Source organism: Sorghum bicolor, chromosome 5 (genome assembly GCF_000003195.3).
Source record: "Sorghum bicolor cultivar BTx623 chromosome 5, Sorghum_bicolor_NCBIv3, whole genome shotgun sequence".
NCBI lineage: Eukaryota > Viridiplantae > Streptophyta > Magnoliopsida > Poales > Poaceae > Sorghum > Sorghum bicolor.
Window position 1 is genome coordinate 69726917 of NC_012874.2, and position 27454 is coordinate 69754370.

The 27454-nt window shown below is 39.7% G+C and overlaps 2 protein-coding genes and 1 pseudogene across 3 annotated transcripts; 1 reads left to right on the forward strand and 2 right to left on the reverse strand.

Annotated features, from left to right (window-relative positions):
- Positions 381-4794, reverse strand: LOC8070216 (pentatricopeptide repeat-containing protein At1g09190). Its single transcript, XM_002451196.2, has 2 exons — positions 2908-4794; positions 381-1288 (listed from the first exon to the last, which is right to left on the reverse strand). The coding sequence occupies exon 1, from the start codon at positions 4696-4698 to the stop codon at positions 2998-3000; it is 1701 nt and encodes a 566-aa protein (XP_002451241.2). The 5' UTR covers positions 4699-4794; the 3' UTR covers positions 381-1288; positions 2908-2997.
- LOC110435459 lies at positions 13211-18563 on the forward strand. Of its 2 annotated transcripts, XM_021461006.1 has the most exons (4): positions 13211-13779; positions 14028-14077; positions 15607-15682; positions 18292-18563. In XM_021461006.1, the coding sequence occupies exons 1-4, from the start codon at positions 13269-13271 to the stop codon at positions 18297-18299; spliced, it is 645 nt and encodes a 214-aa protein (XP_021316681.1). In that variant the 5' UTR covers positions 13211-13268; the 3' UTR covers positions 18300-18563. The 2 variants fall into 2 exon arrangements, with proteins under 2 accessions (XP_021316681.1, XP_021316680.1); XM_021461005.1 differs by having other exon boundaries at positions 15607-18369.
- LOC8082086 lies at positions 23361-25914 on the reverse strand (annotated as a pseudogene).

Sequence of the window (27454 nt, forward strand, 5' to 3'; positions counted from 1 at the left end):
TTGATTATCATAATCTTGTCCTAAACGAATTAATTCAGGGAGCAGTAGATATAATGCAGTACAAAGTGCGGATGCACCATGGGAAGAAAAGAAATGTGCCTTCTGCTAACGCAGTCGTGGGGACAAAATGAGAGCAGAATCCAAAGGTGGGTTGCATGTGCTGTGCCTCTCATCCTGCAGCAAACAAGGAGTATCTTCCTTCCCACTCATAAAAAACAAACAAAGTACCTTGTGTACTAGTAATTGAAACAAGTTTGGCACCAACTGGGAAGGAATTATGCAGTGGGCGGGGCCATTGTGATTTAGCCTGTGCAGAGCAATCAACAAGCTTTTTTGATCTTTTAAATATTTTTACCAAAAGAAAAGGAGCTAAGTATGCATACAAATCAGGACCTATGCCGCTGCATTCAAAACAAGAAATATGATGGGGGAAAGAACCCTGAAAGTTGGCTAAATTATTCCATCAGCCAATTGCCAATCCATAGCAGAACCAACATTCGTGTACAAATGACCCATCTACATTTTTTCGGAAGTAGCATTTCCCCACCAGATCCTTGTGTCAGTTGCTTTAATCAGAACGATTAGTAGATCTAACTTCTAAGTGCAAAATCTTAACCCTGACGTGCACATGCTTTTAAGAGATCGCTGTACCTGGTTTCCAAGACGACATGGATCCACATGTCAGCAGCACCAAGGCACCAGATAGATACAAACAACTCCAACCCACAAAAGGCTCCAGGTTTAGCAGCACGATGCACAAAACATGCACAAATGAACCCTGACGCAGCTTCCATGGAAAAAAAGCCAAGCAGCTCGAAACGTCGGCCTCCTCACTTTGTCACATGCTTCAACCCACTTTTTCGCGGTTATTAAGATCAGGGTCGGGCGACAAAGCAAAGCAAAATTACTTGGAGTCCGCTGAGGAGGGGGAAAAAAAGGAGGACAGGACAAGGGTCACAAGGCCCAACACCGGAAATTTCCCATGAATTTAGGGGGCATCTTTTCGATTTGTTTGGTCCTCTTTTCGTTGGGAGCTTCAAATCGTCTTGAGCTGTCCATGTTAGGGAGCCCACAAAAGGAAAATGCCAAGGTTTTCGCTGGGCCCTGCATGTGTCTGTGTGAATATTCGGTGCCTAGTGTTGGCCATCCTGTGATGAGTGCCACAGGTGCAGCATCAGATTTTTCAGTCTGTGAGTGCCACAGGCTGCTGCTTTCAGGACCCCATTTTGTGCCCTCATCAGCCCATAATAATCCTGGTAGAGTGGCAGTCTTCTATCTTCTGCTGTGTCTGCACAGACAACACAAACTGTAAATTCAGAACTCGGAGGACGTCCTGCACATGTATTATCTGCTATTGAGGAAAGGGTACATTGTTTTTTTTTTTGTTTTTTTAGTTCTACATACATGTCCATGAACCATGAAACTACTGGTCAGGGGAGTAACGGTAAAATTGGCAGTTATGCAAAATGTCCATGAACTGTGTTCTCAAGATGTATGTTTTGACAGTTTAGGATTAATTATTATATCTATCCCCATGTCAGAGAACCTCATGACTATTAAGATAGACTAAGAGAGGTCAGCAGTGAGTTTGCTATAAAGTTAGTCATTGTTCAAGCATTTTCCACTTCTTCACTCAAGATGCCTTGATACAAGAACATTATGACTAATATGATTTTTTAAAAGACGAATACGAAAATTGTGTCATGTTCTGAGACACTGAAAAATCAAAGAAGGGAAGCAAGGCACTGTTCAAGTTGGCAAGAAACTAGAAATCTCCACATCCAAACGATTATGAGAATTTGTAAAGCTCCAGCTAACATGCATAGCTTGTAAGGGAGAGAAAGGAAAAATAGCTTGTCGTGCTAATGAGAGAGTCATCTTTTAAGGAACACTTAAATCTTCCACCATTATATATGGCTTGTAAGGTTAATGTATATTGCTGACATGGCAAAAGTTAGTTAGAAGTACATCAAAGCTCCATTGGCCAGTGTGAATGTCAAATAACAAAAGAAAGCTTTTGCAGAAATTCTAGATGTCAACATTTGACACCTAAGGCTGTCTCCAATAGAAGACCCATTTGGCAACCCAAACCCAAAATGGGTCTCCAACACAATACCACCAACATATGGAAGACTCATTTTGGGTATCAAGAGAGGCATAACCCAAATTTGGGTATCCTCTCCTCGAGACCCATTTGCAGAGAGTGTTATCTTTTAGGTTTTGTTGTTGGAGAAGACTAAAAATAGGTATTGAACCTTTGGACTGTAGCGCTACCTTAAGGACAAATGGGTCTTGTATTTTGGGTGAGGATTGTTGGAAATAGTCTAACATATGTGATGCATATCATTACATACTAACACTTATCCAAATAGGCTCCTCGTGGTCAAAGAGCATAGAAACTTCTATCAAGCTTTCCATTCCAAGTTTGTCAGATAATTCACTCTCTACCATATCTAATACAAGCTCCAGCATGATCAATTGATCATAGTGTACAACCAATAATGCGCCACATATTCAAAGAATGATTTTGTGAATTTGTCAACCTATTATTAGGAAAACATCTTGCAGCACCTTGATGGCTGCAGACTAAATCTGTACATTTCAAACTTGAATGCATGATAAATTAGAACTCTAAGGTGCATTTATTGTTGGTAATTGTAAAATGATATGGGATCTCCATATACCCATCAATATTAAATATATTAATATTAATACACAGCTGAAGACAAATATTACATCTTTCTATCTTAGCTATTATAGCAATCGAGGTATTTAGTGCCTATTTTGCCATGAATGTATGTAAGTTTGTGTTGAAAGAAAATCAAAAAAAGCAATCGCCTATTCGGCACACCACTGCTAGTCAGCTACAGCAAATGGAACATAGTGAAAAACAGTTGGTATGTTTACCTGCAAATATCATCTACATCATGCATGGATCTTTTCATTTACAGCCCTTCTATGAAATTTCCATTCCAAACTAAAGTTATTTCCACATAGTTATTGGTATGAATTTGTCAACTGAAACTGAGCTTCTTCCATTACGCTCTGCCCTGGAGCCTTATTCACACTCATCCTCCTCATTAATCTCCTCACCTCTCCTGCCTCCTCCCACCGCTCTGTTTCCGCATAAAGATTGGCCAACAACACATAGTTCCCTGAGTTCCATGGTTCAAGATTGATAAGCTCCTTCAGAGCCACCTCAGCAGTGCCAAGCCCAGCATGAGCACGACATGCACTTAAAAGTGCTCCCCATATGGCAGCATTAGGCTTCATTGGCATCCCCTGAATCAGTGCGTGTGCCTCCTCAAGGAGACCACACCTTCCAAATAAATCCACCATACACCCATAGTGTTCAATTGCTGGTTCAATGCCATGCTCCGAAACCATGCTCTGGAAGATCTCCCGCCCAATATCCACTGCCCCAGCATGCGCACAGCATCCAAGCACTGCCAAGAAGGTCACAGCATTAGGCTCCACTCCATGCCTCATCATCTTCTGGAACAGATCAATCCCCTCAACTCCATGACCATTCAGTGAGAATCCAGTGATCATGGCGTTCCAGCTCACCACACTGCGCTGCGGCGTCGTCATAAACACCTCCCGTGCACTATCAACATCACCGCACTTGCAGTACATATCCATCACTGCATTTGCAACATGCACTGTACCCTCCAACAAGCCACTCTTCTTCGCATACTCATGTGCCCACCTCCCTGCCCCAGCATTCCCCGTCTTCCCACAAGCTGGGAGCACTGCCACCAAGGTCCCATCATCTGGCGCCACCTCTCCTTCCCTGACCATCCTCTCGAAACACTGCACTGCCATGTCATCTCGTCCACTGCGTGCACATCCGGTGATTATAAGGTTCCAGGAAACGACGCTCCTCCTAGATCGCCTGTGCCGCTGCATTTCGTCGAACAGGTGGCGTGCGGCGCGGATGTCCCTTGCCTTGAGGCACGCCGTGATGAGGGTGTTGTAGGCGACGGTGCACTTGTTCTTTTGGGGCATATCGTCGAACAAGGCGCGGACGTGCGGCATCGGGTATGGCTTGAGGAGAGCGAGGGTGATGGGGTGGTGTGAGAGGAAGCCGAGGCGGAGGAGGAGCGAGTGCAGCGCGGAGAGGACTGGAAAGGAGGAAGCGCAACCGAGGAGGGGCAAGAAGGTCAGGCGGTCAGGCGCGTGGAATCGGCGGAGCGTAGAGAGGAGGCGGAAGGCATCGTCCGGCGATGAGGAGGCGGAGAGTGCCTTGACGGCAGCGTTGAGGAGCGTCAGCGGGGGTGCAGGATCGGGAGGGAGGAGGCGGAGGAGCGGCAGCGCGGGCGGCGGAGGGGAGGAGAGAAGCAGCAGCGCCGCGAGGGCGTGGTGGTGCGGCGACGCCGGGGAGCAGGGGAGCGCGTGGCGGACGGCGAACGCGAGGAGCTCGAGCGGGCGGCCGCGGGCGAGTGGGCTGTGGTGGAGGAGGTGAAGCAGTCGTCGCTCCGCCGTGCGCGGGTGCCACCCGTCTGGGGTGGTCATGGCGGCGGGGGCGAAGGACGGGGGAGGCGAGGGATCGCCGGCGGCGGGCGGCATCGGCGAGACGGTTGGTTGGCAATGGCCGTTTCCAGTTGCGCGGGCGCTGGAATCGCGCAAACGGTGGGCGGTGGTATGAAATGGGCCAAGCCCATTGGGCTTGTGCATCATAGCGAGGGGGTCCATCATGCATCATATGCATCATTTTCCTTTGTGCGTTCATGCAATCATCTGGGCCGTTTCTACACAGGCCTTGTTTACTTCTCGAAGCGAAAAATTTTACGACACTGTAGCACTTTCGTTTGTTTGTGGTAATTATTATCCAACCATAAACTAAGTAGCCTCAAAAGATTCTTCTCGTACATTTTGACTAAACTGTGCAATTAGTTTTTGTTTTTGTCTATATTTAATACTCCATACATGCGTCTAAAGATTCGATGTGACGGGGAATCTTGAAAAATTTTGGGTTTTTGGTGGAAGTAAACAAGGCCACAGTTTGTGTGCATTTGGAAACTCCATGGAAGAAACATGGGAACCACTGGTGAGAGATTGAAAATTTAAACGTGAAAATTTAAATTTTAGGTGAGACTAGCGCCCGGACGTCCGACACCGGTGTGTGTGAATATTGCTCCCAACCATGTGGTGGATCTCATAACGGACAGCAGCTGTGTTGAGCTCGTCGGTGCGGTAAACAGTGCGTGAAGCTCACTGGAGCAAGGAAGGCACGAAGGTCGGTGGCAGCACGCAGAGGTCCTCCTTGCCTCTTGTTGGTCATGTGCGGGAGAAAATGAGACGCACGTCGTCGAGAAGAAGCGTCCGAATGTGCGGGATGTACCGCTTCGTGTCATTATTGTTTAACTTTTAATCATAATTCTTTACTTGGTTTGTGGAGAGAAATAAAAATAGGAGTTGAAGAGGGAATTCATATCCTCAGTTTGATGTGTTAGGTTTTTTAGTGTGAAAATATATAACAAAGTCATCATAAACAGTGATGATGAACTCGATTTACACTAAAAGAACAAAGCCCCCAACCCAATTACCCCTCCCACAAAGAATTGATTAGTTTGCTCTCTAAGCTCACATGCTCCTTCTCAACACAGAACTTCCACTCCAACAAAAAAAAGGGTTTATAAATTCCTAACTCTAAACTCTCCCTCCTTTCAATTACCTCTCAAGGCCAAGCGCAATATCAAATTAGCTCTAGATTTGTGGCGAGAGAGTTATTCTTAACGATTGTACGGAGTACCTTTTTGTCTTTGAGTTTTATAAGCTTTATACCCTGTACATATTACCATTATATAAAAAAAAAATTAGGCAGGGGCCTCCCCTACCGTTGCTTAAAAAAAATATCTCCAACCAATCGTCTTCAAAATACTGGGTCACTAAATCTCGAGATTGACGAAAACACTACAGGTGCCTCGTTGGCGGATATGTCTCCTAGTCCTAGCACTAACAACATATTTGGTTGGGGATAGTTCAGAAGAGAGAATAAGAGTTGCCTTATTTTGCCGAGTGCACACTCGGCGAATTTTGTCTTTGCGAGTGCACGATATTTGGCACTCGGCAAATCTTTTGTTTGTTTTATAGTGGTGGGAGTTTTCATGAAAAGAAGAACGAGAGTTTAGAGGGCTTACTCTCATCTCACTAATTAGTTCCCCATAGGGGGAGTAGAAATTGTACTTTTAATGAAAGATAAATACATAATCACCGTCCATTTTGACTTGTCCTATAATTTAGTCAACCCCCACCTCAAACGCCAAAAGTGATATCAATTCCCTCTTCAATGCCCTCACTTAATTCTCTCTACGAACCAAAAAAAGTGTAACTAAAAATCAAATTCACATCTTAATTTACTCCATCAATGTCACTACTAATTGCCATGCCCTTTACCATAATTGAAAAACGCACCCTGGAATAATACAACCGCGTGCAGCATGTTGTGTGGACTTGAACCCAGTTGACAAATTCCACCACAAATAACCTAATTAATTGAGCTAGCTCAGTCCATGCAGTCTCTAGTGTCTGGACAATGTAGTAGGCATATCCACAGCTCTTGCAAATCATCTTTGATTATTCGTCCTAAAATAACTTAATTTCTGGCTATACACCTAAACAAACAGCGCATATAGTCAGATATACATGCATTTACCATAAAATTGGGTTATGAGTGACAATTAGAGGATGTTTTTTTTTCAGACCCAAAGAATTTCAAATTAATTAAACCATATCTAGCTAGATTATATAGGGTTTTCTGTTGTTCCTCGCAAAAACATTGGAAATACTGACATTTTCCCCAAATTTTAGGTGATATTCCAATACAGAGAATATCTTGAATATTGGTAGGTACTTACCAGAGATGACTGATGACAGAAGGCCAGTACTACCAGTGTACATGGTCTACAGTTACTGTTACAAAGCATATACAAATACAGTGTGGTTTGTTGTTCACAGATCACCTACCGTACATATAACATACTTATTCAGAACAAGGATACGCACAATTAATCTGGTTCAGCAAAGGTGTAACGACCCACATTTTTAGTAGATAACTAACCGTAATCACATCAGCTCCCTTAATTACATCAGCAAGATAATTGATACACTTTGGCAACAAAATGCACAGATCATATATTAATCCTTGGAATTTTCATTACATGGTTAAGCCACTAGCCTCTCAGGTCCCACACGCACACACTCACCATTCTTTACATTTTCTAGTACACACCACTGTGGCAACTATTTCACCTACTCTTGTACTAGTTTATTCAACAGTGAGCTGCCATGCCCTTCTAGAAGGCATTCAACCAATCAAATGGCAGCAGCTGGAGAACATCACTGTACAGACCTTGACCAAACTGAGAGATGTGAGGGTAAATATCTCCGAGAGGTTGGAAATGAGTACTAGTACAAGAACCAGGAGTGAAAGTGAGAGGAGCATTCCCCATCGTAGTAGCTTTCAGTCTACACTCAAAGTTACAGCCTACCAAGAGCACCTAGCCCAATCCTTGACTGAGAAAAATCACCAGCTTTCCACACCAGCAGAATGGTGACTTAAGCACCCATGGAGAGCGACAGGGGTTGAGAGAAAAGAAAGTCAAGAGAAGTAGTCAGGTGAGGATCAACCAAGTAAAAGAAGAAGTAGTGTAGTCAAGATCTGCAAATAGAAGGAGTGCTGGAGGGGAAGCACAAGCCTAAGCCTGGAGCTGAAAACTCAAAGATTAAGGAAGCGAGCAAAGTCAGTCGCAGGATCATCTAGCGAACCAATCTGAGCCCGAGTTGGATCTTAACAACTCAGGCAAGAATCCTTGATCATTCTCTCCTTGAGTTTTTATATAAAGTTTGTGAAAATAAAAATAACCTGCATTAAATATTATTTTCTGAAATTGGCTATGGATGGATGATATGTGAATTTGATGACATGGGGTTAGCTGATGGAGCAGCTAATTTCCTACTATTATTTGGATGGGAAATTTCGATAGGGCTAATAACCAACTCTCACTTGTGTTATTGGGCCGTATAAATTCGTGTCAACCATGAACTCGTTTGGGACGAGCCGATTCTATTACCCATGGAGTTGTTGTATAATCCCTATGGTAAGTGAGGAGAGGGTTGGGTGATGAAATCCCCAATCAGGTGTCGATGAAGTACACCCAGGCGCCTATATTAGCGCACGTGGATAGATGTGGATGTATAATTATACAACATGGGGAAAGTTCGGTATCTTGACCATGAGTCGCACCAAAGGAAGTGCGATGGAAAATTGGTCATGATAATTATGGCTAAAGTGATACAAACCTGCGCAGGGTTAAATCATGAATTCATGTCCTGTCTCTTGGATTAGAGGCTACGGGAACCTATGGGTGGCTCTTTCTCAATATACAAGTGATAGTAGTGTTTATAAATTAAACTTAACTTTTCCTACGAATGTTATTTTGGATTACAAACTGATATATTATTGATCATTTGAGATGACTAGATCCATTGCATTTATTTGATATTTATATACTTGCTGAGTACGTTGTACTCACTCTTGTTAACTCTCCCTCTTCAGAGGATCCACAAGAGTGTGCTCAAGGGTCTCTAGATGATGGTTATGCCTATGCAGATTGGGATGACTATGAGGAAGCTAGTCGAGTTGCTGCCACCTCTTATGGAGGATGGGATGAATAAATAATTCCCTTAGTTCAGTTATGTGTGTCAAAGGCGATATGTCGTCTAGTAATGTAGTTTGGACTTCTATATGACGAGCTTGTAATAATGCGCAAACTTGTGACGCTTATTCAAAGACTTAAGTGCGTAGAATGGTATTGTAATAATTATTGGTACCCTCTAGCTATTCTCTGTTGCCAACTTTGTTATGGTTTATTATTCGACAAATCTTGTATCTGCTGGGTGATAAATCATAGGCTAGGGTTATTATTTAAAGTGTTAATGACCCGGGTCGTCACAAAAGAAAACACAGCAATGCCGGCAACAAATCACTTAACAAAGGTCAAGAGGCAATGGTGCCCGACAGTTGTACATATACTAGTCCCGGTGATAATTTATATAAAAACTGGAGATTTAATTTCACGGCATATATAATAACCAAACTGATACCCAATGATATCTCTGACGAAACAGCACAACAGTTTGTAATCAGCACTCAGCAGCAAAACAGGAGGTGCTGACCGGCCGGCCGGATCCTGAGAGCACACAACACAACAGTGAACCAGCTCTACTGTTCTGGAAGCAAAATTGTTACTGAGCTGGATGTCTTGTACCGAAGATCTTCTTAGGGGTGGGGCGTGTGGCCGTGAGCAAATAAACCTCCTGGTAGGAAATACTCCAGCACGTACAGATTGTTGAGCATTCTGCCTCCCCCAATCTGGACCCCGTCCTGCCTCTTCTTGATCACCACCCCCACCTCGTCCATTTCCAATTGCACCCCGTAGTAGATCGAGAGCTGGCCAACCGAGACAAGGTTCGCCTGCGCCTCGGGAGCGAGAAGCACGCCGTCGAGCATGATCTTGTTGCCGTTCAAGTAGCCACTTCTTGTGACAGCGATAGAGCCAGCAGCAATCCCTCCTAAAGAGAGCGTCGGTGGCTTCGTATGATTCTCTAGATGCCGAGGGTAGGAAAATAGAATCGGCTCTTTCCATGTCGTGTGGAAGGATGCACCTGAGTCCACAAAAAAGTCTTCCTGTCGTGCTGCCGTTGTCGACGAAGAAAAGGCTCTCGCGGGAAGCTGGCGGCGCCAGTACCCAGTCGGGTCCGTAGTCCTGCAAGACACATGTAATATATAACAAATTTGTCAAGAACACATTCCTTATATATATTTCTTTGAGATATAGTGCAGCAGGTACATACGCATCAAACCGTGATAGCCCAAACAATCGCTTGTTATGCTCTTGATGAGATAATTCTTGGAGATAAGCTCCCCGTGTTTTTGCTTCTTCTGTACTCACTCGGTCTCCACTTGTTCCTCCAAACAGAGACCTTATCTGTTTGAGCTTGCAGATTGTGGATTGCATCATGCAGGTTTTCAAAAGTTGCAACCCTAACATTAACAGGACCCAGAATCCAGCGAGACTGTGAAAATCCATAGCCAAGATTGTTACTCCTGCCCCCCACCGTGTATATGGTAGCGATATGGAAGCTGCGATGCACAATATGCAAACAATCCACAATATGCAAGCTACAATAATTCACAGTCAGTAAGTTAAAAGCAAATAGAGCTTTATAATGAAATGAATATGTTACTATTACTAATTAAAAGTCCAAAAGAGGCACCATGTAAATTCCCACACGACGCGCTACGGAAAAAGAGAAATTCTCACAATAATTACAAACATCTACCCATCTTTATCATTGTAAAAAATAATGCAAAGTAACCTCCTAAGTTTGCATTCAATCTACCCATATATCATTATGCATAATAATATAAAACAATACTTTTATACCTATATCTACAACCGCAGTTAAAAAAACATAACATATGGTATGTATATGTATTTCTAAACACAAACTATCTATATCTCTTATAAAGATAAACTCCACTAGCTATTTCTCTTGTCATGCAAAGTGTCTACATCAGCATCCACTAGAACATCCCACTAGCACATTTAACTATCTCACCATGCAAAGTTTCCACATCAACGTCCACTAACACATCAACTAACACATCTGTCTTCATTCAAGCTATTCACATTAGCAAACCACATCATTTATTAACATATATTATTGTATTACCAATACCTTACATATACATCTTCTGATTTTTAGAGATTAACATTATATCCTTTTTTTTCTCCATACCCGCGGCAACGCGCGGAAAACCTCCTAGTTTTTTATAGATGCATGGTATGTATATGTATTTCTAAATTATAGACTTCTATAACTGTGAATTAAATAGCCATAGCGCTATGTTTCACCATATAAACCAAGTAAACATGCATGCATTACAATAAAACATTTGTTTTTATAGCTTATGAAGAATGAAAAAAATGTTCATTTAACAAACCACATAGAAATAACACTAGCAACTCACTTTAATTTATATATTAACAACACAATAATAAATTTCATAAGTTGTTATTTTAAATGAGTTTACATATTTTGACTAAAACATTATGTCATATCAATATATTGGTAATTTAATTTTAAGCATTGTATGATATACAGAACAATATTACACACATATAATCATGTGATATAATAAATTTAACATGTCCAATGTTGAGGTGCAAGTTGAGTTTCAACTTAACATATGGAAAATAATACTACTAGTACCTAAAATATGTTTAATAATAACTAAAAAATTGAATAAGAAGGTAACAAATACTAGAGTTTGTACTTAACATATGAAAAGTTAAGAACCAAACTACAATTCATTAAGTCACGAAAAGAGATACAACAAGAGTTTATTTATCTTAAGATTAGGTTTCAATTAAATACTATCACGCAAGAAAATTATAACTACTATAAATTCTGCCTAGAGGCCCCTAATTAATGGTGCCTCTAGGTTAATCCTTATACTAATGATGCTAAGAAATTGTTTAAAACCATATTGCTAGTAACTATGGCATATAATTTACATTGGTTGTTGATATATTTATACATTTTAACTAAAATATTTGGCGCGTCTATAAAGATAGCATAGCTATAACTACACATATAGTTCCTTGATAGGAAAATTTAATTATCTTGAGAAGTGTAGGTGACCGGTGCTATATTTTCATTGCTCCTAAAGATTACTTTAGAGTAAAGAGTCGATTATTATAAGGCTTAAGTATTATAATTGTATTGAGGTTAGCACTGCTACCCACCGATATGTGTCACTTAAAGATTTAGCACTTATGCTAATAAACGACATGGTGCCTACTTCAAATGATTGATTGTGGTTTTGTAGTTCATAAGAACATACTCCACCATCCAAAATCCTTATTTTAAAAAGTGCAAAAAATAGAGTTAATAAAAGATACAATAAGGACAATATTTTTAACTTAACTTGAGGATAAAAAATCTATAGCAGGAAAAAATAACAAAATTTCGAAAATTTAAATTCATTCATGACTTTGTAAGGTATGTGATGTAGTAAGAGCCACCATACTTAATGGCAAGGTTTTAAACTAATTGCATATTTAAACAATACAAAGGTGACATGCAAAGAAAAAAACAAATATGAATGAAAGCATGTATAAATATATTAATAAATTTATGATAATTGGATTTAGACTACGAGTGTCTATTTTTTTAGTATATTAAAAACTAAACAAATAGAAAAAACATATAATCTAACATAAGTAATTATTTATTAGTCATATATATTGAATAGTAACTAACATTTATATGACACGGGTTGATGGATTAGTTCATTTCAAATATACAATTATAGTACAGTGCAGTAATTATGTTCGTACCAAATCGTGACAGGCCAAACAAACCCATGTATGGTCGGGACGATAATTGGCCAAAATTTTGTCCTCTTTTCTCATCTTCTTCCTTTTCCCCTTTGCCATTTATTTCTCCAATCTCCTTTATGTTGTCTTCAACATTCTCATTCATTTCTTCAATCTCTTTTTCGCTGTCGCCCTCCTTCTCATTTATTTTGTTAACATCTCCAGCGGCTTCACTTCCACTGCCTTCTTCCTGGTTTCTAGCTCCGGTCCCTCCTCCTCCTCCCCTACCATCTCTTCCACCTCCTCCGCGCCCTTCAGTTGCGCTATCACCTTCTCCATTACTTTGTTCTTCGTGGCCTCGACCTCCACCACCTCCATCTGCTCCATCACGTCGATCGCCTCCACTTGCTCCTACATCTCCCATATACTGTGCCTATATGAAAAATTAGAACCAATAGATTGAAGTGTGTTACTCCATGCACTAATGGATAGATGGCTGTAAATCAAGAATAAATGTGCTCGCATAATACTCAACAATAAACTTTCTAGACGGTATTGATTTTTTTTTTTCAAACAATTACAATGAAACGGAATTAGTTTTAATTTTCTTATCGGTATTTTCGGGAGTTTCTAGTTTCCAATAGTCTATATATATATATATATATATATATATATATATATATATATATATATATATATATATATATATATATATATATCTTCTCTATATTATACCCTGGGTACTGAATAATAATCGGTACCCGAGTTAAAATCATCGCACCCGATGACCCGAGCCACCTCACACGGTTCCTCGACTCCCTGTGTTTTTTCCTGCCGCACCCGCCTCCTCTTTATCCATTCCTGGTTTTTTTTCTCCCGATGAGAAAATCTTTTCCCGTTCCAATCTCCAGAACGTGGGGAGGAGACGACGGTTTTGCCCAGCTCGCCGCTCCCACTGTCGTACGAGCTCAACTGGCCGCCCCCGCCCCACGCGCCCAGCTCATCGCCTCCCCCTCGCCTCCTCCGACGCCTCCACAGCCCTTGACCGCTGCTTCTGCAGTCCCGGCGGCGGCCTTGGCTATGGCGCTGCGGGGCCTTCGCCGCACGAACCCAGTTCGCCCCCTCCCCCTCGCGTCCACAGCCTCCGAGGCGGTTTCCGTGGCCTCCGACGCCTCCGAAACCTTCGAATGCAGCTCCGGTGGCGGCCTTTGTCGGTGGCGCCGTGGGTCGCCGATTTCTTCGATCCGCTGTCGTCGCAAGCATAGATCGGCCATCGCTGCCGCCGCCTCGTGCCGAGGCCAAGATGTCCAAGTGATGGGTGGCTGGAGAGCTGGTTGTGCGGGGAAGAGGGACTTTGCTCTCCTTGGCGTGGTCAACCCCCTCCTCGCAGGTATCATAACCACATGATTTGTTTTAATTTTTTCTTAAATCTTGGCTTGATCTGTGGAGAGAGAGTTTGTGATTTTCTTACATATTACAACCAAAAAAAATTGCATGGCGTCTACAGGATCCATGTAGGGAGGCAATAATAGATATGCTATTCATTGTAATGATAATGATGTATGATGGTGTCCATGATGCGGGACAGATCAACCACCTCAGCTATAATCCTATATTGCCTGACATGATTTCTTGCAGAAGGTTCATTTGATACATGGAGAAGACAGATTTGTTCTGACTTTTCTGAGGTAAACCATCTTACACGCATGCAAATCATGTAAATCTCTGTGTCCATGCTTATACAATAACATCTTAATCTTCAGAAATACTAGCCATCCTTAGCATCCAGACCTCCACACGGAGTTGCTTGCTTGGACAGGCCGCTGCCTCTGCTAAGTAGCCACTAAGCATGCACTATTTAAAACTAAGCGTAGCCTAGAGTAGTTCTTATCCTTGTCTTTTACAGAGTCTTTATTATCCCCTGCATGTACACCTGCACTGTTTTGTTGCCTGCAAGCCAAGAGTTGAGGTGATACAGAATTTGTTCTGATAATGATCCTTGGATTTAGCTAAATGCTTTTTGATCAAATATGACTTTTTTGGTATCCGGCCTAGTCTTACCTTTTTTATGATGCTTGAGTTTTTACCTAGTCATCAAAGTACTCCTTGGGATGGAATCTATATTTGTGGTTTGACAAATGAAATTCTATTCTATGTTAAGAATAAATTTGGGCACAACTATTTGTGGATCGAACTCACGAATCAATGTGATTCGTAAATGAGGTAATTAGTGATGTATGTGAGTTCTTAGTTTAACAATACGAGTCATGTTGAACTGCCTAGTGCTTATCAAATTAACTTTAATGAACGATGAGCGCCATGATATGCAGCTACTAAGAATTGCAGGTCTTAAACTAGTAGTATAATATTGTCTTGCTGAATTTGGAGGTGTCATTCTCGAAGTGATTATAACGCTACAAAGTATAATGAGCTTACACACACTAAGTGAAATTTTGTGGCAACCATGGCATTCACAATTTGTGTAATTTCAATTCTGGTTTGGGTGACTAATAATTACATTAGTTAATTAGATTATTGCTTTGCTATGTTTTTATGCTTCATTCATTCACTTCATTTGGAAGATATCAATGGTTTTAGAAGTCCATTTGACATTATTTGCAACTAGGAACCTAACTTGATAGATTACATACAATTCATGTTTTTCTATGTGATTATAATGAACATCTACATCCTATTTTTCATCGGTCCCTGCCAAGTTTGAGTGAATTTTGATTTCAGTAGCTAATTAAAATGGCAGGGAAAGAATATAAAAGAGATGGCTTTTTCATAACTTAGCCTTGGCCAGCTGATGCTCTCTAGACCATTGTAGTTCTCTGTATGCCAATTTTCCTACCATTGTGAACATACCTATGGTTCCAACACTTAAAGCTTATATCATTGGATTTACTTGTTTGTGATTCAAAGGATTTTCTAGTATGTTGTATTGACTAGTAAACCCATGGGGGTGCCTGAGGGTACCTAGGAGGGGGGTTTCTTACTTCTCTCCCTTTTGTATCTTTTTTCCTCTTAATGAAATGAAACAATGCTCTTCCTCATAGTTTGAGAAAAAATTGTTTTATGGTTCCAACGATCACATTTACGTGCACAATATCAGGTCCGGCAGCTCCCTAGTCCAGTAATGTTATGTTCTGATTTAAGGAAATCTCTTCTTTTGTAGAATGATTTCATGAGATTTCTTACACATTTCTTGTTGCAGGCAGCAGGATGTAGCAGAACTTGGCAGCAGGAGAGGCTTCTGTTTGAACTGGTACTTGCTTTAGGGAAAAAGAGAGGTTCCATTCATTTACTGCCTTCTCACATCTTTGCTACAATAATATGTTCAGTTGTTTGTGCTCTCTATTTTGATTTCTACCTAGGTAACAATTTCCCTTTTGAACTGAACAACTAAACTAGCTGCATTAGTAATGAAACAAAGTCATATAGTGCGCTCGAAAAAAGACCACATTGTATTCTACCTCTGAAAATAGCTCCCACTTTCCATAGCACATCACTGGCTCTTTCTCCTTATGTAAATTGAGTCATTTCATTTCTACCTAGGTAAAAATCCCCTTTTAAATTGAATTTACACTAATATGTCTTATTTACCTAGCAAGGACCATAGAGAAAGCCCAGTTAGCCATGTCGAATCTAAAAGCCAAAGTAAATGATAATTGATTATTAAGACTGTTGCTTTCGACTCAGTAATAATATATTATAGCAAAGCATGTCAAAAAAAACTTTTAATTGCAGAGCATATTTAGCTTTAGTAGTAGCGCATCATCATTTCACACTCATGGCTGAGTGGCACAATCTGTTCCATTAGAGACTAGAGGATACTAACTTTGTCAAAATATGTATTTGCACATACATATTATACAGTAGACCTGGTCCTGAATCCTGATTCTTGATCACAGTGATGAAAGCATTGACAGGTCATTGTCTCTTAATAAGTTAAATAAAATTGTGACATTGAGAGCAAGCAATTAAGTCAAAATGCAAGGAACATGATCTAGAGTGCTGGAATAGTTTGTTGGGTTTTGGATATACATGCTGTCATATGGACATATATGCTACAAGAGACATATATAAATTCTGAAGTTGCAATTTATTGTGTTTGGCTAAACAAATGGTAGGATTACCACAAATCCATATAATATAACTATCTAGGAACAAATTCCGCATAACCCTTCCAAAACCATTTGATATGCATCCCTCTAGAAATATTTTGAACTAGGAGCTCCATTTATGAAGCTTACTGAGTCACAATTTTATTTGATGTCATTACTTCTAAATTTTTTTGTCTTCTCCCTGCTGTTATTGCTTGTGCTTGTGCTGATTATGGAAGCTCTTCTTCCTGACAGAAGTCAATTGAAAGCACTTGTGCAAGCTTCTCCCTTTGATTGTGTGGAAAGTGTGTTTCACTGTTATCTTGTTTGTTTTCCTTGGGTATAGGTTTTTTGGTATTTTTTTAAGTTTAATATATAGATGAGCTTAGATTTGGGTACTTTAGAACCCCCATTCTTTTAGTGCTAATGTTAAATTAATTATAGGTGACAGTAAAATTCTGTTGACTTCATGTGTGTGGATTCCTATGTTTGAAAGTCGGCCAAAGTTCTCTACGACTTTGGACGTATAACAATGGGTGCAATTTTCTTCCGCTATTTTTCCCTTCCTCTGCTAAACATTGTCATGCAAATGTATAAAAGGCTTTCATGCAAATTGAGCGATAGCTCAGGTGGTGTGGCTGGTTGTGGTCGTGTCCACTAGCCGGGGTTCGAACCCCGGTCTCGCACAAAAAACTCCCATCACTAGCTTCAGCTGCAGTGCGCGCTGGCCAGGCTGTGGCGCTTCGTCGGCCAGGTTACAGTGTTGCTGGCCGAGTCAGTTTGGCTCTCTGGGCATGGGCCAGCGTTCGGGAGGTTTTCTAGGCCGGTTGCCTGGATCTCCTCAGTTCAATGCCATACCGGCGGTTCTCCCCCTATTGGTCCAGTGCAGTTTTTTTTATAAAAGGCTTTCGTGGGATTATCATGACTGCCCGCTATCAAATCTAAATAATCAAATTTTTCTTGTAAAATGATATCATAAGGGTTTTGTAATTGGTTGGTGATGAAACTTCGAACAACAATGTCATGTTAATGCAATATGTGCAATTAAGAATGTTGTAAGATTGACCAAGGCTTTTGCTTTGTAAGGTTGACAAATTGACATCTTAACTTGGCTATACATTGAAGTTCTTTTTATTATTGCCATGGTATATTATATCATTGGACATCTTTGCTTGGACATATATTTGAATGTTGACTGATTTTGGGATCCCTGTTTCAAAACTCTAAATATTATTCTAAAGTTCGTTGGGAGGGAATGATGGGGAACATAGAGAGTGATGGAGGGCTGAGAGAGGGATATGCGATGGAGAGAGCGAGTGAACAAGAGGTGATAAGGGAAAAGATAGAAATGTGTATATGTTGTAGATCTAAAATGAGCATGATTCATTTGGTTTTGCATTCAACAAATATTTCAGCATGAGTTCCGTCAAGCTGCAGTTTATTTTTTCCTTCAACACACACGTCATTGTCTTAAATGAAAGAAGTGATCCTAAATAATGTGGAATTCATGGCTGGGTTAGTCTTTTAGTACATTCAGCTGTAGTTCAAATTATAATTATGCAGCAACATCTGGTTTTGGTATATAAGTATAATACCTTAACTCAGTAACTATGTCTATTTTCACCATTTTCTGGAGCATCTATAATGTATTCTTGGCTTACTGAATTATTTTTGCATACTTATTTCCCATTTATGTCATCTTGAAGGTCCCATACTTATTTCCCATCTATGCATGACATATATACTCTGTTATTAATCGTTCCTTTATAATGTTTTCTTTTGTTCCACTCTTTTAGACAGGTGAAGCAATTGGCCCACATTAGAGAGGGGTGTGAGAAGAGAGGGATGCATTAGTTTTTTTTTCTTTCATTCAGTAATACAATTTGGTGTGAGTTGTTGGAACCCCAATATTTATGATCCTAATGAAAGGTTATTTAGCTGTCATAAATTTGTACCATGATCTTGTGGAATAACATAGACAGAGCTACAAAACTATGTGTATTCAAAGTGCAAAGTGTATTGCGTTTTTTCACAGTTCATTTACTTGAACAAGATATGTTATTGGTGAAAAAAGGTTTATATGGATTGAAATATGCTTTGTATGATTCATTTATTGTTGGAGACTTTTTTTTATTGCCTCAACTATCTCAATATAAAATCTACCTTCCAAAAATTTATAAGTAAATAATACACAATCAAGCTATGTACCGACCACTACTCCATGACATAGAGAAAAGGAAACAAAATGGACCCCAAGAAAAAAAGGAGAAAACAGCATCAGACAAATAAAACCGACTGCTACTCCCAGAAAAAAAGAAAAAAAATCGACCCCAAGTCAACTGGGAGAAAAAAATTGGGAATTGAATGCAAAAAAAATGGAGGGAAAAAATCTGCCGTAAGAAAATTGAAAAAGCTCAGTCATTGTGCTAGCGCGGCAGTGGGAAGCGTCGGGCTGGCTTGGGTGCTCGGGTACTGAATAATAATCAGTACCCTGGGTACCCATTAGCGCAGTCCTATATATATATATATATATATATATATATATATATATATATATATATATATATATATATATATATACTTACCTGACCGACTATGTGCAAAGAATCAAGAATGTACATGCCGTTGCGTAAGTGGCCCTTGCCAACGATCTGCCCTGTCTTCTTATCCTTGACATGGCAGCACGTCGGCTCAAAGACCGTGACCAAGCTAGCCATGATAACGAGCCAGCTGAGACACCGAAACAACATTTCTTGTGTCGTCCCCAACAACGTAGTGGACGCCTGGGAAGTGAAAGCAGTCTGTCCGGACAGACCCACGCCCCTGGGCATGCAGGCCAGCGGCGGCGTCATCCCCACTCGACGGAGCATCGTTGTTGTCCATCTCCTGAAACTGGTGGAAATCGCCGCCTTCAAGCAGCAGCTCCAGATTGGAGGTATGGTGGATCCACGCGCCAGAGTCCAAAACCCACTCGTTGGGAGGCCCCTGATCATCGGAATAGATTGACCTTGCGCGCAGACGTTGAAATAACTTCCAGAGGCTACCAAGTGGTCGTAACAATAATTCCCAGACCCTGCTCAAAAACAAAATTAGATCCCTAGCTACATTGTTATATTCGTCAGGAAGCCTTTTTTTTTTGTATCTATTCCTGCTATGATTCTTGTTTAAAGTAGGTATAAAAGTACAAATAGGAACATGATTATAAAAGTACAAATAGGCACATGATTATTGTGTGGATCTTGATTTTATTACATATATGCATGTGGACAGATATACCAAATATAGGCCTACATTTTTCCTAATACTTAATCATGAAAATTTCAGTCTTCCTAAAAATAAATCTGTTCGCCGAGTCCGTTCGGAAATAGTGAAGAGGAAAATAAAATAGAAAGTTTTCTAGGGTTCCCAATACAAAATATCTTGTACACAAAACACATTAAAAGTAAGAAAAGGAAAGTATAAGGGCCTAAGTGCAAAGTGTTTGTGTTTACTTTTATTTTATTCTTTAAATTGGTTAAAAATTAATAAATGCGTAGTAATTTATAAAAAAAATCTAAAAATTATAAAACAAATTTTGTTCAGCTCCACATATGTAGATCCATGCAGTAAACAAAAAATATCACAAATTTTAGTATATCTTTTTTTGCTAGAGATGCTTGCCTATGCTTTTTAGTACTTGTTTAATTCTGAAAATATTTTAGATTTCGGTACTGTAGCATTTTTGTTTTTATTTGACAAATATTATCCAATCATAGACTAATTAGGCTCAAAAGATTCATCTCGTGATTTACAGACAAACTGTGCAATTAGTTTTTGTTTTCGTCTATATTTAATGTTCCATGCAGGTGCCATAAAATTCATGTGACGGGGAATCTTAAAAAGTTTTTGGTTTTTGGGGTGAACTAAACAAGACCTTAGTGTAAAATTGATCGGTTGAAAATTGATAAATACGTAGTAATTAATAGAAAATCTAAAAATTACAAAACAAATTTTGTTCGGCTCCACATATGTAGATCCATGTAGTAAAAAAATATCACAAATTGTATTACATTTTTTTTTGCTGGAGATGCTTGTTTATGCAAATTGTAATTACCAATTTACCTGCTCCAATTATTATGAAAATTTTATGGTAGCCTATTTAATGTGATGCTTGATTTATGGTAAAAGTTTTAGCACCATTCATGTATATCTCATTGATTTACCAATTTACCTAAATTTATTCTTGAGGATGCTTCCACTACCTTTGCACGATGTGTTGTTATGTCATATGAACACTTTATAAGCTCATGTGTGCATAATCTATATACATTTAACTGATATATTATATTTTATAGGAATCCTAATCTAAATAAAAAATAAAGCTAGCAACAAACTTCTCATGTTTTAATATAATAATAAGGTATATTAACAGGTAATATTAGAGTAAGATAAGATTTGACTAATTTCTATTATTATTAAATAAATATGTCTCCGAGCTACATATTATTGTAAATATTAACTATCTAATACCATAGATATCATGGTTATCAATAAAATAAATTATAGACTTCAAACTTTATAAAAAGAATAAATAAATATAAATAGATATGTAACATCCATTTGATGTTTTTCTGTCGTTGCAACGTACGGACGTATTTGCTAGTGTATTTCAAAATTCAAATTTTGTTGTCTTACATCTTACTATACTATTATTAATTAAGGCCCAAACGAAGACACCACATTAATTCTCACCACAGCATACGCCAAGAAAAAAAGAACAAATTCTATTTTTTTAAAAAATAATCAGAGACATCAGGCCTTTAATTTGATAGAGTTTAATCATCATTATTAATAATAGCTATTGTATCTATTGTAATTTATAAAAAATACCCACATATGTCATTATAAACAATACATAGAGTAACCCCTTATTTTGCATCTAAATTACTCACCTATGTCATTACAAAAGATAATTTAAAATAACCCCTACTTTTATATATAGACTACCCATATATGAGATTATGAAAAATTCAAAATAACCTCCTAAATATCTTTACCATTATGAAAATTCAAAATAACCTCCTAAATATCTTTACCATTATGAAAATGCAAAATAACACCCTAACATTGCATCTAAATTTATACCTTTATCATTATGAAATATAGTTTCAGATAACCCTCTAACTTTGTATCTAAATTACCACATATGTCATTACGAAAGATAATTTAAAACACTCTCTAATCATTTTATATATAATGCACCTTTGTCATTCAGAAAGATAATGTAAAGTGACCTCCTAAGTTTGTATTCAACTTACCCATTTATGCTATTATGAAAGACAATACAAAGTAGTACCTTTATTTTTGTATCTGCCTCAGACATTATAAAGAATAAACAAAAATATCCCTCAAATGTAAATCCATTCAAAAATATTCATAAAACTATTGCATATTTCAAAATTACAAACTTCTACAAGTATGTAACTAAATAATGATAATGTTTTCTTCCACCATGAATACCAAGTAAACATGTATATATCAGGATAAATATTTGTTTTAGTATCTTAGGAACCATGAAACTGTTCACTTAACAAACCACATAGCAATAACACTGGCAATGCACTTTAATTTATATGAATACTTCATGATAATAAATTACATAAGTTGTTACTTTTAATAAATTTATACATTTTGAATGTATCATTATGTAATTTAATTTTTATACTCTATGATGTACAAAACAATACCACACACATGTAATCTGGTGATATAACAAATTCAATATGGTTCGTGCCAGGGTGCAAGATGATTTTCAACTTAACATGTAGAAAATAATACTACTTGGACCCTAACTTTTTTTAATAAATTGTGAACTTTGAATAGAAGATATAAACACTTGACATGTGAAAGAAATTTAACAATTTGATTAAAAGCTGATAGCTAAACTATAAATTCATAAAGTCACTTTAATAAAAAAGGGTAAATTTTGAATAGAAGATAAAAACACTAGAGTTTCTACTTAAGATGTGAAAAAATTTAACAACTCGATTGAAAGTTGATAGCTAAACTCTATTGTTTTTACATGTTAATATAGAAGTGGGTAATATGAACTCTATGGTTTTACATGTTAGCATAGAGCATGTATACGTTCTATATTACCCACTTCTATCCATATTAATATATTAAGATTTAGTTAAAGTAAACATACACGCCATGCCAGCTTTGCGTGAGCAATAAATATATATGTTATATTTCATCTCATAAAATAAATTTGCTTCCCAACTCATATACTATTGATATTATCATTGCTTAAAACCGTATTAGTAACTAGGATATATAATTTGCATGTTACTTTAGATACATTTATATATATTAACTAACTTCCTTATTTTAAAAGTGAAAAAAGAGGATTTAATAAAAAATAAAATAAGCACAAGAGTTTAAAGTTAACTTGATGAAAGAAAATATCTATAGCAGTCAATAAGAACTAAAAGAATCAAATTTAGATTCATGACTTCATAAGATATTCTTATGTGATGCAAAACGGGTCACCATAGTTAATGGTAAAGTTTCAAACTAATTGCATATTTAAAATTATAGAGATGGCATGCAAAGGAAGAATATGGATAAAAAACATATAGAGCAGTCCCTTGCAAAATAAAACAATAAGTTTATGATAACTGGATATAGTCTATAGAGTATCTATTATGTCTGTTGTGTTAGAAAATAAACATGGAGAAAACATATAATTTAATACAAATAATTATTTATTAGTTAGATGAAATGAACAATAACTAATACTTATAATTGTAAAATTCTAGCACGTACTAAGATCACAGATTGATATTCATAGTTATCATAGTTCAAAGTAGGTCAGAACGGCCACTTATTCAGGGCACCAGAAGTAAAAAGAAGCTAACCCAGTAGAGCGTATAGCAGGAGAGCATAGCAGGGGCGGGCGCGGTGGAGCGCGCTTCGTCTTTGATCTGTAAAGGAGCTTCTTCTTCTTGGATGCAGGGTTATTCACAGTTAGCACGAGTTTCCCGGGCTCGCCTGCCTTGAAGCTTCCCTTCATGATCGGACCTTCCTTGTTTTTTGGACAATGACAGCATACCCACCCACAGTGTCAGGGGTGAACTCGGCGCCATAGCTCACCTCCCAACCGAGCACCTGGAGTTCCCATGTAATTGTGGAGTTCTGCAAAGATTGCACATTGTACACAGTACGTAACTAGTAACAACGATCTAATTAAGAGCAGTCTGCAAGGTTCATGAGAAGTGAATTGGGATGTTTAGCGAGGACAACCTCGGTGACAGGGATCTCAATGGTTTCTTTCGATGAGGGTTCGACAGTGAGCTCAGTGACAGTGTCGGAGGTGGTGAACTCAGGATCGTTCTCCTTGAAGAGGCCTCCAAATTGGACAGGAACTTGTTCCGGTGCGATGTATCTGATGTTTGATGGACATGATCAATGAACATAATGCTTGAAATCTAAACAAGGAAAGCAAGCGTAAAATTTTCTGCGCCAAACCTTAATAGAGTCTCTGCTGACTTGGCTGGGGTAGCAAAGACAAACTTGCTCTTGGTGCGCTGTGTGAGGAACGGGCTCATCATCTTGTTGGCAGCGAAATACCACCACGGCACATTGATGAACACCTGTACAAGATGAACCAAACAAATTTACAAGTTGTCTGCTATTCGGATCAGTAACAATAAACAAAACTGCAGCACACTAGATACCCAAGCCTGATCATGTGAAAAAAAAAAACCAAATAAGGGAAACCAGCCGGATCACGGTAAAAAAACTCCATGATACCATCAAGGTCCAATCTTTAGCTCTGCACTCAATGAATAAGCTTTGACCCAATCATTCACTCCCAACGTTAAACTACAATCACCCGAAATTGGAATCTTTTAGACTGACTACAGAACTAAATTTTCGAATCAATATGACCATGTCGAATACTCACTCCATTCTAAATATTATAAAACGTCCGACTTTTTTTTAACCCAAGTGTAACCACTCGTCTTGTTAAAAAAACAAATTATACAAATATAGTCAAACTTAAGTCATTGTTGTAGAACTTTTATTAATAAACCAAGCCACAACAACAACAAAAAAGTGATATTTTATACAAACTTTTGAATAAGACAAAGTGGTCAAATTTAATGTCAAAAAAGTCAAACGTCTTGTAATTTGAGATGGATTGAGTACTAATCATGCAGCTATAATAATCATGCAGCTATAAAGTTCCAAATCGGCAATTCAACTGACGATGAGAACCGAACCGCTACCTTCTTGGCAATGAACTCGGGATAGTTGTCTTGGAGCAGCGCGACGGCCTGGCGGGTGACGGACCGGTGCTTGCGGAGCATGGGCGGCGAGTTCTTGAGGTCGGTAACCTGAACCATGGAGCAGATGCCGCCGGGCGAGAAATCCAGCTTCGACAGGATGCCGCGCTCCAGCAGCTGGATGCGCCACTTGAGGAAGCGCTCCCGCTTCTCATCGTCGCCGAAGGTCCTCTCGTAGAGATCCTTGTCCTGGAATTCGCCGTAGACGTTGTAGCAGACAGGGTGGCCCTCGCGGTCCGTGCCGCGGTAGAACACCACGTTCTCCAGCTCCGGCAGGCCGAGGTCGTCGTCGAGGAGCGAGGTGATACCAAAGCGCTCGCGCCACAGCACTGTGGACTTGAGCATCGCCATGGCCTCCTTCACCTTGAACTCCCGCGCTCGCAGGAACTTGAGCAGAACCGTGTCCGTGCGCTCATCGTCGCCCACCAGCGGCACGCCCCAGATCAGCACGGGCTCAGGCGCGGCCGCCTGAGTCTCGGCCACCACCTCCGGCGCCGCTGCCTCCTCCGAGGTGGCGGCGGCGGCGGCGGACACGACGGTTTCCTCGATCTCCTCCACAGCGAACACGACGGTCTTCTCCTGCGCCTCGGGCTCGGAAGGCTTGGCTTCCTCGGCCACCGTCTCAGCCTTGGCCTCCTCGGCCGGCGGCACCTCCGTCTTGACCTCATCAACCGGGGCATCCGCAGCCTCGGCCTCGGCCTTGGGCTCTTCTTTGGCTGGCTCCTCGTTCTTGGGTTCCTCCGTCTTCGTCTCCTCGGCGTTAGGTTCCTCCTTGGCCTTCGGCGGCGGCAGCGGGGGAGGCAGGTTGAACTCACCGGCGGCGAGGGCGGCAGCGATCAGCTGCTTGAACTCGTCGAGCGCCTGCTGCTTCTGCGGGTCGGGCAGGTCGTCCACCAGGTTGCTCTCCTCCTTGAACGATCCGGTCTCCTCCCCCGAGTCATCGGCGGTGACTGCGGCCTCATCAGCTGTCTTCTCCGCCTCGGCCTCGGCTTCGGCTTTCGCCGCCGCAGGCACCTCCGCCTCTACCAGCGCCGCCTCGGTCACGACAAGCTCGGCGCCGGCGGACTCTGGCTGCAGCTCCTCTGTCATCTCCCCCAATACTTTGATATGCGCTGCAGTTGGAGGAGCGGAGCTGTCCGCTTTGCGGTTGCGGTGGCTGGCTGGGGAAGAGAACCAAAACCAGAGCAGCTGCAACGGGCAGGGGGCGGAGGAAGCGGAAATGCGCGAAAAAAAGGTCCTCGTCTCTTCAAAGAGAAAACCAATCTTGGATTTAACAAATATACAAAAAATATTAATACATGTAACATCAGCTAATACTTTTTTTGAGTACAAATAAATATTACTACCTGTCCGCGTGAGACTTAACGCCCAACTTGTATTTTCCACAACCATGTGTGCGCCCACCACTAATCCAACGGTCTAGCTGCCTCCATGATTCGTGCAGGTCAACTCAGACATTTCCAGCTTTGTTTCACCTCCAAAACCAAAAACTTTTTAAACTTTTTCGTCACATTAAATCTTGCGGCACATACATAGAGCATTAAATATAGATAAAAACAAAAACTAATTGCACAGATTGCCTGTAAATCACGAGACGAATTATTTAAGCCTACTTATTTCATAATTGAATAATATTTGTTAAATAAAAGCGAAAAAGCTACAGTATCAAAATTCAAAAAAATTTGAAACTAAACAAGACCCAAGCAAAAATTTTGGCTTCTGCCCGACATGGCAACATGTTGCACAGGCACACTGACGCCCGTCCTCTTTTTCATTACTAGTTAGGTTCATGCCCGTGTGTTGCTACGGGACAAATAAACTATTATGCTATAAATATACAAATCGCATAATAAGATAACAATATTATGAAATTAAATAGACATTAAACTGATGCTATATATAGCTAATGACCCATACTAAGTTTAAAATTGTGTCATTTTTTAGGTAGGCTAAGGACTGAAGTTCAATCATACACAATGATAGCAATACAAAGTGCTAAGTGAAGCAAAAGAAATCATTACTCTGGGACAATTTATTTTAGATGCAAATTTTTTATCAAATAAAGACTAATCTCCATTCTTTTTTTGGAAGAAAGAATATCAAGGATACTGCTAACAACCATTGTTGAGATTTTGCAACTATAAAAAAATGAGATAATATCATCCAATATGAACCAAACTGATAGTCAATGTTTTGACTCTAGAACATGCATAGAGTGATGTGTAATTTTTTCTACTTGTCCACAATGTCCAACAACAAAAGAAAATTCAACTTATTTATGCCCTGTCTTCGTGTTGAACCCTTCATCTTTTATGTTGGAGCTCTGCCCTCTCTATCGATCCCAGTGGCTCAAGCTGTCACAATATCATGCCTATCATTGTACTATTCACCTTCGACTGCTAGCAAGCTGCCTCACTGGCAAGTATTTTGTTCTCATCTCCTAATTATTTCTGATCCACTGGCTTCATTCTTTGAACTTCTGATTTAATTCATACATTGTGTTAATCGGCATGCACATGATTTTCACGAGGAACATTTTCTAACGAATAGCTAAGAACAGAGTTTTTTGGTGCATGTGCCCACACAAAATCTGCTTGTACTTTGCCTGGAAATGACAAAGAAACATCAA